The sequence below is a fragment of the Salvelinus sp. IW2-2015 genome, linkage group LG6.2, assembly GCF_002910315.2.
Source record: "Salvelinus sp. IW2-2015 linkage group LG6.2, ASM291031v2, whole genome shotgun sequence".
Lineage (NCBI taxonomy): Eukaryota > Metazoa > Chordata > Actinopteri > Salmoniformes > Salmonidae > Salvelinus > Salvelinus sp. IW2-2015.
The window spans coordinates 11,928,800-11,945,212 of NC_036846.1; the positions used below are offsets into that span (position 1 = coordinate 11,928,800).

Below are 16,413 nucleotides of genomic sequence, written 5' to 3' on the forward strand. Positions count from 1 at the left end.
ATGATAAAACATTACCATATTTTCTATTTTGACATAAGCACGTCATTAAATATTTAGTATGACCTTGATCTTATTTGTCCCATGTAGATGTTAATAGCTGGCTGGTGACCTTTGGGTTCCATCTACACAACACCATTCCTGGCTACCCAGTCCCAAAGTTTGATCTGACCCACCCATCTTATGAACTGAAGAAGAGCCAGCTCTGGGATGATTTACCGGTTGGTTTCATATTTTACATGATTTCAATCACACCTTTATTGTCCTTCTATTTGTGATCCATATATTAGAGAAATGTAAAGTAAGCAGGTTGATCTTTATATAAAAAAAATGTAACCTTTATTTTACCAGGGAAGACATATTGAGACCTAGGTCTCTTTTTCAAATGTGCCCTACACAATACAACACAAATATACACGTTATACACAAAATATACATATATACAGAATACACATTAAAATACAAAAACACAGTCATGGGAAGCACAAGTAAAATATCACAAATCACCCAAAAAACWATTCCCCCACAAATAATTCCCCAATCAATACTCTAAACTGCAATCTAAACTCTAAACGGCACCAGAACATTAGATTAAATGTATTTAGACATTTTTCCAGCAATACAGTGCATTAAAACGAAAACTAAAAGCAGATTTACCTAGCTTGGTTGCCTAGAGTTAACCAATCCTTTGAACGAGTTAGGCAACTCGGGTGTCTATACTTCAACAGCAAAGTTAGATATGCAGTTAACAAAAACATGGAAATGTCTGCTTATCCAAAATTACAACCAACTGATTGCAAAATGGAGGATGCAAGTGGAAACGGGAGAAGGTAAGGAACTTGTCTATCAGTCCTGCATTAAAGACCAAAATTGGCTGAAGAAAATTGTGATAAATACAAACGTATACCAGTTTCATTTAAGGACTAAAACATTCACAGCTGCGCCTTACAGGTTGAAAAAATAGTTCGGGGAAGATTTTTGATGTACCAATTCCAACACATGGTTTATGAACTGATACACAAAACGACRCCGAATTCAAAACTTAAGAGTTTTTCAATTATTATACAWAATTCTTGCAACCAATAGAATGTTATATACAGTTGAAGTCGGAAGTTTACAAACACCTTAGCCAAATACATTTAAACTCAGTTTTTCACAATTCAGTTAGTCAGTTAGGATCAAAACTTTATTTTAAGAATGTGAAATGTCAGAATAATAGTTCCTCCTGACAGAGCTGGTGTAACTGAGTCAGGTTTGTAGGCCTCCCTGCTTGTACATGATTTTTCAGTTCTGCCCACACATTTTCTATAGGATTGAGGTCAGGGCTTTGTGATGGCCACTCCAATACCTTGACTTTGTTGTCCTTAAGCCATTTTGCCACAACTTTGGAAGTATGCTTTGGGTCATTGTCCATTTGGAAGACCCATTTGCGACCAAGCTTTAACTTCCTGACTGATGTCTTGAGATGTTGCTTCAATATAGCCACATAATTTTCCTGCCTCATGATGCCATCTATTTTGTGCAGTGCACCAGTCCCTCCTGCAACAAAGCACCCCCACAACATGATGCTGCCACCCCCGTGCTTCACGGTTTGGATGGTGTTCTTCGGCTTGCAAGCATCACCCTTTTTTCATCAAGCATAACGATGGTCATTATGGCCAAACAGTTCTATTTTTGTTTCCAAAAAGTATGATCTTTGTCCGCATATGCAGTTGTAAACAGTAGCCTTGCTTTTTTATGGCGGTTTTGGAGCAGTGGCTTCTTCCTTGCTGAGAGACCTTTCAGGTTATTTCGATATAGGACTCGTTTTACTGTGGATATAGATATTTTTGTACCTGTTTCTTCCAGCATCTTCACAAGGTCCTTTGCTGTTGTTCTGTGATTGATTTGCACTTTTCGCACCAAAGTACGTGCAGCTCTAGGAGACAGAATGCCTCTCCTTTCTGAGCGGTATGACGGCTGCGTAGTCCCATGGTGTTTATACTTGCGTACTATTGTTTGTACAGACGAATGTGGTACCGTCAGGTGTTTGGAAATTGCTCCCAGGGATGAACCAGACTTGTGGAGGTCTACAATGTTTTTTCTGAGTTCTTGGTTGATTTCTTTTGATTTTCCCATGATGTCAAGCAAAGAGGCACTGAGTTTGAAGGTAGGCCTTGAAACATCCACAGGTACACCTCCAATTGACTCAAATAATGTCAATTAGCCTATCAGAAGCTTCTAAAGCCATGACATAATTTTCTGGAATTTTCCAAGCTTTTTAAAGGCACAGTCATCTTAGTGTATGTGAACTTCTGACCCACTGGAATTGTGATACAGTGATTTTTAAGTGAAATAATCTGTCTGTAAACAATTGTTGGAAAAGATACTTGTGTCACGCACAAAGTAGATGTCCTAACCGACTTGCCAAAACTGTAGTTTGTTAACAAGAAATTTGTGGAGTGTTTGAAAAATGAGTTTTAATGACTCCAACCTAAGTCTATGTAAACTTCCGACTTCAACTGTTTATGGGGGATACAACCATCCCAGCTCTGCAGATTTTGCTGCGAATAGACAGAATCATTAGATCACTTGTTTTGGTGCTGCCCGTATGTAGCTTGTTTTTGGTCGCAGGTTCAGGAATGGCAGAAAAATTTGAACATTTACTTAAAGCTAACTCTGCAAATCTGCAAATAGATCTGCTGGGTGATTTRAAAAGTCATGGTGAATCAATCAATAATAGAATAATACTCTTAGGCAAAAATGTTTATCTTTAATTTACAATCTGTAGAAATTATGAGAATAGAAAGATTCAGAACTTTTGTGAAACATCACAGCACAGTGGGAAAATATACTGTATGGCAGCTAGAAATCAAAACAGGATGGTCTTCAGAGAGGGATGGGAGGGGTAGAGAGTAGCTGAAGGATGGGACTAAAAACAAACAATAGATAACGAATGTAAAATATACTGTTTCCACAAAATGTATATAGTATGTATAAGCGGGAAGTAGAAACCTAAGTATTTTTGTCCATTAGTTTACTCCAATTAACCTCTCTGGGATCGTTCGGGACGTGAGCGTCCCACCTCGCCAACAGCCAGTGAAATTGCAGGGCGCCAAATTCAAACAGAAATCTCATAATTAAAATTCCTCAAACAGACAAGTATTATACACCATTTTAAAGATAATCCAGCCACAGTGTCCGATTTCAAAAAGGCTTTACGGAGAAAGCACACCATGCGATTATGTTAGGTCAGCGCCTAGCCACAGAAAACCATACAGCCATTTTCCAAAGAGGGAGAGGTGTCACAAAAGTCAGAAATAGCGTTAAAATTAATCACTAACCTTTGATGATCTTCACCGGATAGCACTCCCAGGACTCCATGTTAGACAATAAATGTGTGTTTTGTTTGATAAAGTTCATCTTTATGTCCAAAAACCTCATTTGAAATTGGCGCGTTATGTTCAGAAATGCATTGTCAAACAAACATCTGGTGAAATTGCAGAGAGCCACATCAAATTACAGAAATACTCATCATAAACATTGATGAAAGATACAAGTGTTATATTTAGGATTAACAATTAAACTTCTTGTTAATCCAGCCGCTGTGTCCGATTTCAAAAAGGCTTTACGGCGAAAGCACACCATGAGATTATGTTAGGTCAGCGCCTAGCCACAGAAAACCATACAGCCATTTTCCAACCAAGGAGAGGTGTCACAAAAGTCAGAAATAGCGTTGAAATTAATCACTTACCTTTGATGATCTTCATCTGATGGCACTCCCAGGTCTCCATGTTAGACAATAAATGTTCGTTTTGTTCGATAAAGTTMATCTTTATGTCCAAATACCTCCTTTTTGTTTGCGCGTTTAGTCCAGTAATCCAAATGTACAAAGCGCGGGCACAGTCCAGACGAAAAGTCAAAAAAGTTCCATTAAAGTTTGTAGAAACATGTCAAACGATGTATGTAATCAATCTTTAGGATGTTTTTATCATAAATCTTCAATAATATTCCAACCGGACAATTCCGTTGTCATTAGAAAGGAAAGAGAACGACCGTCACGCTCACGGCTACGCGTGAGACTAAACTAAAGGCTTTCAGCCTGACAACTTGTTGAAACAGATCTTATTCGATCCCCTTTCACAATACAAGCCTGAAACAACTTCTAAAGACTGTTGACATCTACTGGAAGCCTTAGGAAGTGCAATCTGACCCCATAGACACAGGATATTGGATAGGCAATAATTTAAAAAAAACTACAAACCTCAGATTTCCCACTTCCTGGTTGGATTTTTCTCAGGTTTTTGCCTGCCATATGAGTTCTGTTATACTCACAGACATCATTTTAACAGCTTTGGAAACTTTAGATTGTTTTCTATCCAAATCTATCCTAGCTTCTGGGTCTGAGTAACAGGCAATTTACTCTGGGCACGCTTTTCATCCAAACTTCCCAATGCTGCCCCCTATCCCAATTAAATTTTAAACAAAACAAAATATATTTTGTGTTTTAGATTCTTCAAATTAGCCACCATTTGCCTTGATGACAGCTTTGCACACTCCTGGCATTCTCTCAACCAGCTTCATGAGGAATGCTTTTCCAACAGTCTTGAAGGAGTTCCCACTTATTCTGAGCACTTGTATATGGGGGATTGGAAATGATGCAGACAATTTCATTGACAGAATCCACAATTTATCTGCAATATTAAAGATGATCTAGATAAGACAGAAGTTTATGAAGTAGGGCCTTGTAAGCAAACAGGGAGTAATGTAGAGATCTAAAAGAGCATAGTTGTTTGCTGGATGAATATCAACCACTATGACAAACAAGCAGTGGAAAAATAAGCATGTAATCTCTTCTGATCTGCAATTGTTTTCTTTATAAATAATTGGCATCACATTTAATTGGACAGCTTTTTCATAGGAAGAAGTACAAATTGGTTTCCATTTATTCTTTAATTCATTTGGCACAGTAGCAAATAACTTATCTAGAACTTTTCATTTATTGTATCCAGTTAACGTTTTCTGCTGTCCAAGACAATGTGTTATATTTGCCCTTGCAGTACACATTCATAACACAGATATAATTATACTGTACTTGTAATACAAATTCATAAGAAATACATAGACATTTATACACACTACATATGTGATATTACCACTTGTCATTGTTGACATAATCATTATTCAATGCTTACTAAGCTGTCAAGATTTGCCTAGTAATCATTATATGATAAAAATCCACAACGGCATTTTACCTTGTTGTAGCTTTATCTCACTTCCTGGTAATACAATTATCTTGCAGGCACTGTTTGACGCCTGCTTCTGCTCATGAATGGACTGCAGTGTGAAGTTCTGCCGTGCTCAGACATTAACGTTTCACTGCATTCTCTTTACAGTCCATCTCTGGGGTCCAGCAGGAAGTTACCAGACAGGCGCATGCCCTCCTAACATTTCAGCGGCTGCCGGAGGTCAATGCGGGCCGAGGCCGCCGAGGCGAGAAACCTTGGTTATGGTTTTCAGCCGCCCAGTCCCCTATCGGTAGGGCCGTCATGTTCGCCATCTACAAGGGCACCGCCCACACTCACACGCTCAACGTAGCCAACGAGGACTGCATCAAGGTGGCCACCGTCCTCAACAATGCCTTCTACCTTGAAGACCTGCACTTCACTGTGGAAGGCTGCGACACTCACTACTTCGTCAAGCCCGGCCTGCCCGACGGCGACTTGGCCACGCTGCGCCTCACCAGCGGCCACAAGACCCTGGAGAACGGCGTCAATGTCAGCGTGTCCCAGTCCACCACGGTCATGGACAGCCGGACTCGGCGCTTCGCAGATGTGGAGTTGCGGCGTGGGGTGCTTGCGCTGCATGTGCGCTATGGCTCCACGGTGGACGAGGAGAAGGCCCGCGTGCTTGAGTTGGCCCGCCAGAGGGCGTTAGTGAGTGTGTGGGCCAGGGAACAGCAGAGGGTGCGCGATGGCGAGGAGGGCGTCCGCCCATGGACAGAGGGAGAGAAGAGGCAGCTCCTGAGCAATGGGAAAGTGCTAGGGTACGACGGGTACTACGCACTTTCCATTGAGCAATATCCGGAGTTAGCGGACAGCGCTAATAACATTCAGTTCCTACGGCAAAGTGAAATAGGGAAAAGGTAACTAACTATTGTGCACTTGCTGCCAAAGAGACTTTGAATGGCCTGTTTCAATAGAGGTGTGGCGACGGTGGGAACGAAAGCAACAATAGTGGCATGGCCAAAGATTAAATATAGCTATGTCCGAKTGGGAGGTGTGTTTTTGTAAATCATATGGGATCGAAAGCAATGCTGTGCAATGCTGTTTAACAGGGGACTACTACAGAGTAAATGTATAACTACGCCAAACCTTAATATGGGCAGTGACAAGATGTACCTCTGTAGCACAAACTGATTGGACTGTGGACTCTCAACCAGGAGCCAGGAGAAATAGTAGTGTTTTGGGAAATATTTAGTCTTTTTTTTGTCTCTGTTTTTTACTAAGTGTTGTCTGCTTAAAATTAAAATAAAGTATTTAAAGGTGAAATGAAATGTTTACATACGCATATATCTGCACTTCTCTGGAAATATGATGTATGAATTTTTACTCTTCAATAGGCAATGTCCATTACCAGATGTTTGTCTTGAATCAATGACCTTTCAGTTTGAGGCTTCGTCTCACTCAGTGACCATCACACCTAACATGTCGGAATTGAGAAGCACTCCACTCCCCTTTGTGTTGCTTTTAAAAAGGACATCATAACAAGTTACATGTTTTAATACCCAAAATATTTGTTTTGTGTATCCGCCTTGGTAGGAGATCAGGGCAAAATATGTATGAATGAAGTCTGGYACAGATACTTGTCTTGTCCAAGCACAGGAACACCATGTTTTGTAAATTATGAGTTTTATTGTTTTCTATGAAATTGATTAACAGTCCATTGATGATTATAACAAGTAATTTATGTTGTGTTTATACCTTGTAAATAAAATCTAAAACCTTTTTTTAATATATTTTTTGTATTATGTTACAGAAGAAATGATATTGGATATTGCATCATAAAAATGTGTCTTTGAATTATGAAATTTAATTTAGAAGTCTCTGCAAGATTTTGTTGCATAAGGTATGAAATATCCTGTCAAGAAACACTAAAAACAAAATATATTTAAAGGTGGTACAGACGATCACTATATACCACATTCAGTGAAATATTTGCTCCTTTAAATCTGTTGATCACGCATAATGCCTTCGCATAATTGGCCCCTGTCCAATAAATATTTAATGAACACAAATAATGAATGAACGCATATCACCCAAACAAGTTTGTCCAAATATAGAATCCATACATGTTAGCAGCTATTATCATAACTTGTGTTTTGTATAATTAATAAGATCATGGATTAAAACGCTTTTTCATTTGTCATTTGTTCTAATGAAGTGGTAGTACCGTAAAATACCAAGTCTTTACTAAAGATGTTTACTAAAGGCGTTTAGAAAGTGTTTAATGAGACCTTAATTTCCTAAATGTGTGCCCTAAAATGATTAAGACGGCCAAATCCTGCTCCCCTTTGAAGTCAGCTGTTTGTAACAGTTGAATTAAATTGTTTAAATTGTGACAGAACCGATTTGTGAGTGTAACAAACCAGGATTTTTGACAGGACAAGACCCCTTAACACTGATGGCTTCTATCAACTTCATAATCCTAGGGTTTCGGGGTAAATCGTCTTCGCTCTATAAAATTCTGAACGGAAACTCCAATTAGATTTTGGATTGTAATAATTGCTTGCCCTTCCTAATGTTATCAAATCCTTAAGAGTTGTATCAGATCACAGGGCACAAACTCTGTAGAACAAGTTTTAGGCTCAATTATAGCCTGCCCACATAATCACAATCATTTGAAGAATTCTTAATGTGAAACTAATTAGTTGAACATTAACATTTCTTCAGAATGTACAGGTGATGCAGTTCCCAGCCTAATTGTAAGGAATCACATGTAATTCTGATCCATGCTATTTTAATAATTCGTTTTAAAGGAAATGAAGGACCACATTTCATACAACACATATGAACCCTTAATGTCTATCCAGTCCTCTGTTGCTCTCTAGTGGTACAGTTTCTACAGCAAAGTAGTATTTATTTTACTAGGCAAGTCAGTTAAGAACAAATTCTTATTTTCAACAATGGCCTAGGAACAGTGGGTTACTGCCTTGTTCAGGAGCAGAACGACAGATTTTTACCTTGTCAGCTCTGTTACAATGCCAATGCACTAACCACTAGGCTACCTGCCACCCCAGATAAGCATATGTGGATAAGATATTATGCCTGCATTCCTGGATTTTGATTGGGGGTCAGTACTTTTTCCTACTACTATACAATATGCAACCAGTCACTGTATTGAGTTTATATTAAACAAAATATCTTTCAAAGTTGTTTTTATATTGCAGAGAAGACTGCAGGACTCCATGACATGATTTCTTAGCAGAAGCATCAAACATCACCGTAGCATCAGATGACTGCATCCATTGGCTATTAGTACCCAGAGACAGCATCAAACAACCACAGCAAAGGGCATGATCACCACGTTTTAGCAAAATGTACCTATGCTTCAAACAGAATAGCTAAGGTGTCCCAGTACAAGTGTAAGCAAAATTATCAACAGCATAGCTCAACATAACCACTATCACTGTGTGACCACAACAGGCATCTTCAAAGCAAACCAGCAGATCGCAACGCAATGCTATGTGGCCTACTTCAAAGAACAGCGTAAAAGCCATGGCACGACTTTCCAAGTATATCAAAGACCAACAGCATTATGCAATAAGCACAACAGACGCATGTGAAAGACATCCATGTTCTAAAATTMAATTGATGTGACTCGTATTCATTTCATATGACACAAAGGAATCAAAGTCCCAGTGCCTGAAATACCAGTGCAATCATACATGGCATGGGTGTACACACACGTCACATATTTTTAACTTGAATGAGGGATTTTGGTTTACTGGTATGTGTTGTCTTGGACAAGGCATGAACATTCCAGTGGCATAGCGCAGTTTCACGGGGCCTCCTCAGTTTCTGAGCAAGGCCCCACTCACCCCTCAAAAATATATAGAGAAAATTGTGCAGTTTTATAACTATTCTCATGTTATTTCACACATTTTGCCATGAGGCTGAGATTTTCTTTTGCTGAGCTCAGGGATTCTTCAAAGATGGGACAATCTCAAATATATGTCTTCATATTAACAATTTTGAAATATATGATATTTGATAATATGAAGTAAACCAAACCAATATATGATAAACCAATATATGATAAACCAAAATATTAGCTATTACACCATGTAAAGGAGCAACCTAATTGTTTTAATGTTTTCATAAAATTACACCATAAAAGGCATTTAATTTGTACAATTATTGTCCAACAAATGTTTAATGGCCTTGATTGTTTAATTCTAACATTAGAGTATTCAAATATGTAATACAAATAACCAAACTTCTTTTTGTTTTGTTTTATAGCACTATTAAATGCTTCAGGGCTAATTTCGTTAGCATTTTGGCATGTTTTTCTAGATTTACAACATAAAACAACATTCCTAAAGCAAACATTATCCCTTAGGTCTAGCACAGCAAATATTTCAATTGTTTAAGCATATGTTGCAGAACAGTGATTATTCTTTCAGAATATTGACCAAAAAACATTTCTTAAGGGGGTTAGCCATCAGTGACGGAGTTGACAACCGATAATTAAAACATACTTATTTTTGAAAATGAAAATCCTCAATAAAAATATGATAATTCTGTCAGATCTTTCAGCACTCTGAAACAGCACTCACAAAAATCTGACGGAGTTGATATTTTATGGAGTTTATGAAAAATAGAATTTTTCTTCATTCAAGTGGTATACTGTCACGCCCTGACCTGAGATATCTGTTTTCTTTATATTTTGGTTAGGTCAGGGTGTGACTAGGGTGGATTACGCAAGCACCACCTGGACTGGACACAGCTAAACAAAGATCAGGGAGTTTTCACATGATATCACATGTCCTGCACCATAGTCAAGGGGAGGACAGAAACACGCTCTCAGGGGTACATGCTCAGTCCCCTCCTGTACTCCCTGTTCACTCATGACTGCACGGCCAGGCATGACTACAACACCATCATTAAGTTTGCCGATGACACAACAGTGGTAGGCCTGATCCCCGACAACGAAGAGACAGCCTATAGGGAGGAGGTCAGAGGCCTGAACGTGTGGTGTCAGGACAAGAACCTCTCCCTCAACGTGATCAAGACAAAGGAGAGGATTGTGGACTACAGGAAAAAGAGGACTGAGCATGCCCCCATTCTCATCAACTGGGCTGTAGTGGAGCATGTTGAGAGCTTCAAGTTCCTTGGTGTCAACATCACCAACAAACTAACATGGTCCAAGCAGACCAAGACAGTCGTCAACAGGGCACGACAAAACCTATTTCCCCTCAGGAGACTGAAAAGAGTTGGCATGGGTCCTCAGATCCTCAAAAGGTTCTACAGCTGCACCATCGAGAGCATCCTGACTGGTTGCATCACTGCCTGGTATGGAAACTGCTCAGCCTCCAACCGCAAGGCACTACAGAGGGTAGTGCGTACGGCCCAGTACATCACTGGGGCAAAGCTTCCTGTCATCCAGGACCTCTATACCAGGCGGTGTCAATATTGCCCTTAAAATTGTCAAAGACTCCAGCCACCCGTGGTGGCATTTTTCTGCTTTACCAAATGAGGAGAGTTACAAACTACCCACCAGTCAGAGTTATACTTAAATTACATCTTTAATAATAATAAGAGCTTTGCAATAGCCTTTTTTGACTTTCAATGAAGCGCTATCTCTAATGAACTATTGAAAAGTACCAACAGAAAAGTACAAAGATCTTTTATAGCCAAGATACACCCCTCTCAACCTACATGACAAATCACAGATCTTAGGAACCGTTCACAAAGGTTAAGATTTGTATGAAAGATATCTTTAAAACATAGCAGACAGTTACTGCTGTGTCAACAGTTCTCATTGTAAAGACCAGTGTCTGGCCCCCTCACTCCAAAAGGGAACCGTCTCTCCCTGATACGGCATAGAACAGAACCATTAGCTCATGTTATCTGGAATGCTCTTTAGGCTTTATTACCCAAAGACATCGTAAATCTCTGTCAGTGCTATCTCATAGAGGCCCATCCTCAGTGGAACACACACACAATACTATATTCTGTCGAATGTAACAACTATTATAATGTAATACAAACATTATTACATAATCGTACAATTTTCCACGACACACCCTAGTCATAGACTGTTCTCTCTGCTACCGCACGGCAAGCGGTACCAGAGCGTCAAGTCTAGGTCCAAGAGGATTCTAAATAGCTTCTACCCCCAAGCCATAAGACTCCTGAACATCTAATAAAATGGCTACCCAGACTATTTGCTTTGCCACCCCCCCCCCCTTTTTACACCGCTGCTTCTCTCTGTTGTTATCATCTATGCATAGTCACTTTAATAACTCTACCTACATGTACATATTACTTCAATTACCTCGACTAACCGGTTCCCCCGCACATTGACTCTGTACCGGTACCCCCATGTATATAGTCTCACTATTGTTATTTTACTGCTGCTCTTTAATTACTTGTTACTTTTATTTCTTATTCTTATTCATATTTTTTTATTTTTGTTGTTATTTTTATTTTTAACTTCATTGTTAGTTAGGTGCTCTTAAGTAAGCATTTCACTGTAAGGTCTACTACACCTGTAGTATTCGGCACTTGTGACTAATAACATTTGATTTTATTTGAATATAGATTCCCTTGTTCATGCGTGGTTTGGCTGGACCAGTCATCAGCACTATCTGCAGTGCCTCTATTCAAATGATTATCAAATGACTCTCGTTGCTGCTACTATAATTTTTTTACCATGCTCCTCAGCCACTTTACCCTTGATTGTATGCATACAACTACCTCATCTATCACTATCGTTGTTGATATTGTTCATGTACATAGTGCATATTTTTATTTATATTGACACTATCTATTTCTGATATTGCTGTTATGCAAGTAACCATTGGCTGTGTCGTTTACACCTTCTGTAGAGACCCATCCACTTAGCAAGACTTAGCAAAATATTGATATATCAAACGAATATTGATATGTATGATTTTGTGACATACCGCACAGACTCGCTAAACATAAATGCTTAGTTTGTTAATTATGTCTGAGTGTTGGAGTGTGCCCCTGGCTATAGGTCAATAAAAAATCAAAATCAAAATCGGGCCACCTGGTTTAAGGAATTTGAAATTATTTATACTTTTACTTTTGATATTTAAGTACATTTTAGCAATTCCATTTACTTTTGATACTTTAGTATGGAATTTGATACTTTAGACTTTTACTCAAGTTGCATTTTACTGGGTTACTTAATTTTACTTCAGTCATTTTCAATTAAGGTATCTTTACATCTGGACACTTTCTGTGTACCTGGATTTTGTCCTTATGGTAGGCTACTACCACGTTTAGTCTTCATTTTCACTACACTACTCACTGTTTAGCATGACTTAAAATGTGAATCCTTAAAGAGATGGTTGGAGCTGGCTAAGGAGAGCTCTCGAATGGGTACCAAAGGCCCAATTTTATTAACTTTCAAAGCAGAATTACTTTCCCATTGTTCCTCAAAAATGCAGTGTATGATATACCATTTTGTAGCTCTGTGTCTCTACTTTTACCTATGTAAAAAACACAATTTCAAATTTTGCTATAGACCGAATCCAGCTGGTGAGATTTCTTCATTCAAGTCGTATACACAGTAGCAATTGAGTTTTTCCTCAGTTGCTTTATGACTCTAAAACCTAATTACAGTTGAAGTCGGAAGTTTACATACACATACACAGGTTGGAGTCATTAAAACTCGTTTTTCAACCACTCCACAATTAACTTGTTAACAAACTATAGTTTTGGCAAGTCGGTTAGGACATCTACTTGTGCATGACACAAGTAATTTTTCCAACAATTGTTTACGTACCGATTATTTCACAATTCCAGTGGGTCAGAAGTTTACATACACTAAGTTAACTGTGCCTTTAAACACTTTTTTGGAGAGTTTGAAGTTGGGATCCTTTGCTCTCCGGGGTACTTTTTTGGAGAGTTTGGGCATTTTCAGGCATAGGCACCGACATGGAAATAAATAATATTGAAAGTATTTTCAAGTTTTTTTCCTAAAATTCCCCTAAATGTAAATTGCAGTCCTGTACAGGGATGTCTACTCAGATGTTGTTTTAGTCTGTAGCCACTAACCTACAGAACTGCGATCAAGATGGTATATCTGTACAAGATGGCCTGTCTGCCACTTCAACCTACTTTCAAAGATATAATGAGCTGTTGACAAATCCCTCACAGAGATGAGACTGTTTTAAACCAGAGTGGATTGATGTAAGGAGAATTTGATCTGTGGCATTTTTGGTGTCCGGTCCTGATACATCCATCTGAAAGGCTTGATCGGAGCCAATCAGTTACCGGTCCGTTGTCACAAAGTCCCTCCCCAACTTGGTGATCGTGGGCTCAAAACAGTCATCTATTCCCTTGAAAGGTTGGAAGATTGACAGCCTTGTTTCAAAAAGCCTTCCAACATCAGGCAATGATTGGAGCTTTAAAGGTTGACCACTAGTTTGGTCAGATACTATATTTTTTTATTCGTATTTAGGGCTCTATCCAATCTGTAAAGCTGAAGCGTTACAGATTCTGCAATCGAAATGTAACGGTAATTTCAGAGTGAGCCTAGAATGCAGTCCACTAAAGTTTCTTTCAATTTTAATCACGCTTCTGCCATGCGGATTGAATAAAGCCCTTAGTCTGGATGGAGCACATGTCAGAGCCCATCATCAAGGGTTGTACTGATTCAGACCATGGAGACCACATGTAGTTAATGGCCAGCATTGCCATGAACTAATCAATTAAGTATCTGGGAGAAAGCAAACCAACACAACTGGCCCTGATGACTGTCTGGCCTTTGAAAAGGCTTGGCGATCAATCGAGAGTGTCTGGGTCACTGTTTCAAGCATCTAGCATGTCCTCCATATGGCTCATCTCTGTGCTGGGTGTATACCAGCTAAGACAAGAACAAAAGCTGTGGCTGCTTTAGTGTGTACTCCAGCTCTCTGCAGCATGCAGCATCAGTGCAGGTTGGTACTGTGTCCCCAACCAGAAATAGTTGCTTGTTATCATGTCTCTGATCTTCTGAGGAGAGGCACAAAAGGCTTTTGGGACTTGGCTCAAAGGGGTTCTACAAAGAGACTTGGTGAAAAACAGGAGCGATATTGATCGATAGCTAATGATCTCTGGGAGATTTAAAGTGACTTGAGTGCATGACTTGTGGCGTGCTGGAACTGGGATAACTGTTGTATGAAGAGCTACGTATGATTGTCACCAAGTTCTGTTGGGATGTGACAGAGATGGATTTGTAAATGAATTACCTTATGTTATATACATGTTAATTAGGTAGTATGATTACCTAATATTGTATCATGATCCATATTTGTTAGGAAGAGTGGAAAGAGGCCATGGTCACCTTAAAGACAAGGCTGTACTTTCATACTTTGTTTACTCCTAGAGGCTATAGCGAGTAGAAAGCAGATGTAAGAATATAATAAGTAGCCTTCCTGACTGATACCAAACTCAAAGTCTTCCTGACTTCAGTGTCTGGTGAGGAGGTTTAGATGTTGTTGGCACAATGTCCCCTTAACATGGCACTCAGCTCGTTTTACACCAGGGGGTCTGGACGTGCAGGGCAAATAGTAAGGCCAGCACATACAGGTTTTTACAATAAGAGTCTGTTATACCTATCATTATTTATTTGTATGGAGTCACATAGGCAGGTAGAGTGGAATTATAGTCTATGTACACATGGCTACACTTGCAACTGGTATACTGACTTCGATTTGCGAGTTGTGTAACATATGTAACATAATATTTGTAACATAATTACAATAATAACATATTTGTAACATAATATTTGTAAACAAACTCAAATAGATTGTGGCTAAACTTCCTCTCACTAATGAATTGGTTTATTACTCAGTTATCTGAGTTTATTTGCAAAATCCTTGAAATCGTGCAAATAGGTAGTTGTAAATACACCTGTACCTACACTGTAATTCCACTTTTCCTATGTAACTACTATGTACATACTAATAGGTAATTACGGACACATTTTGTAGCGTGACTGATGTGGTTTATCCATTTCTCGTCAATAAAAAAAGCAGCAGTGGTGAATGTTTAGGGACCACCAATAGCCTCTGTGCTTCAAAATACAATATGGACTGCCCAGAAGAATAGATCAAAGGTATAGCTATGTCAAGGTTGTGTCAACAAGGTTCTCAGAAAACAAAATACATATAAATGACGAAATTACAGCAAGTCATAGCATTTCTATGGCAAAGATTACACATTAACTGAACTACAAATATTGAAAGACTGATTCCCTGGTAGCCTATGACCGCAGTTACAGGTTACAGGATCTTAATTTGATCACTCTTTTGTTGCTGAGAAATGCAGATGAGCTTTGTGATTTACATAAATTCACTGTAAAACCACACTAACACATGGTTATATTAACAGTATTGTACTTTTGATGTAGCCTAGGATAATAGCCTAACCACTGATCAAGCAACATTATGGACTAAACGTTCAAATCCTGTGGCTGCAGGATTATTTTTGCTGTGACAATATAGGTCAAATTAAGATCCTAGATCTGTATGCTCAAATACATGTAATTTTTTTTTATCAGGTCAATATCGGGGATGGGACAAGAGATAAACAACATTACATAACTACATTGGACAGCATTACAAATGCTTTTTTTTCATAGTATGTCTAAGCTGGAAGTAGAAGCCTAAGTGTTGTTGTCCATTCGTTTACTCCAATTAGGGGAGGGGTGGTAGGGTTAGGGCAAAATAATAAAGGAAAATATATTTAAAAAAAAATATCTATATTTTATATATTTACAATAATWTATATGGAGGATTGGAAATTATGCAGACAATTACATTGATGGAAGCCACAATCTATCTGCAATATTAAAGCTGATCTATCAGGTCAATATCGAGGATGGGACAAGAGATAAACAACATTACATAACAACATTGGATGGCATTACAAATTCCATTTTTTTTTTTATCCAACTCATGTTTGCACCAGAAAGAAGATTTGAGAAATTATATAATTCACTTGTTGACAATTTGACAATTCAATATAGTGGGGGTACTACAACTCAGATCCAGTTATTGTTGACCACTTGGCAGTTCAATACAGTGAGGGTACTACAACTCAGATCCAGTTATTGTTGACCACTTGGCAGTTCAATACAGTGAGGTACTACAACTCAGATCCAGTTATTGTTGACCACTTGGCAGTTCAATACAGTGAG

At 38.7% G+C, this 16,413-nt stretch overlaps 1 protein-coding gene across 4 annotated transcripts in view; it reads left to right on the plus strand.

Moving 5' to 3' along the window:
• Nucleotides 1–6,990, plus strand: part of LOC111965832 (teneurin-3) — a 163,674-nt gene extending 156,684 nt beyond the window's left edge. For all 4 annotated transcript variants that reach the window (XM_070444243.1, XM_070444244.1, XM_070444245.1 and 1 more), the window contains 2 exons: nucleotides 88–218; nucleotides 5,373–6,990. In XM_070444243.1, the coding sequence (XP_070300344.1) occupies nucleotides 88–218; nucleotides 5,373–6,125 (884 nt within the window). In that variant the 3' untranslated portion in view covers nucleotides 6,126–6,990. The remainder of the gene's footprint in view (nucleotides 1–87; nucleotides 219–5,372) is intronic.
• Nucleotides 6,991–16,413: the final 9,423 nt, after the last annotated feature.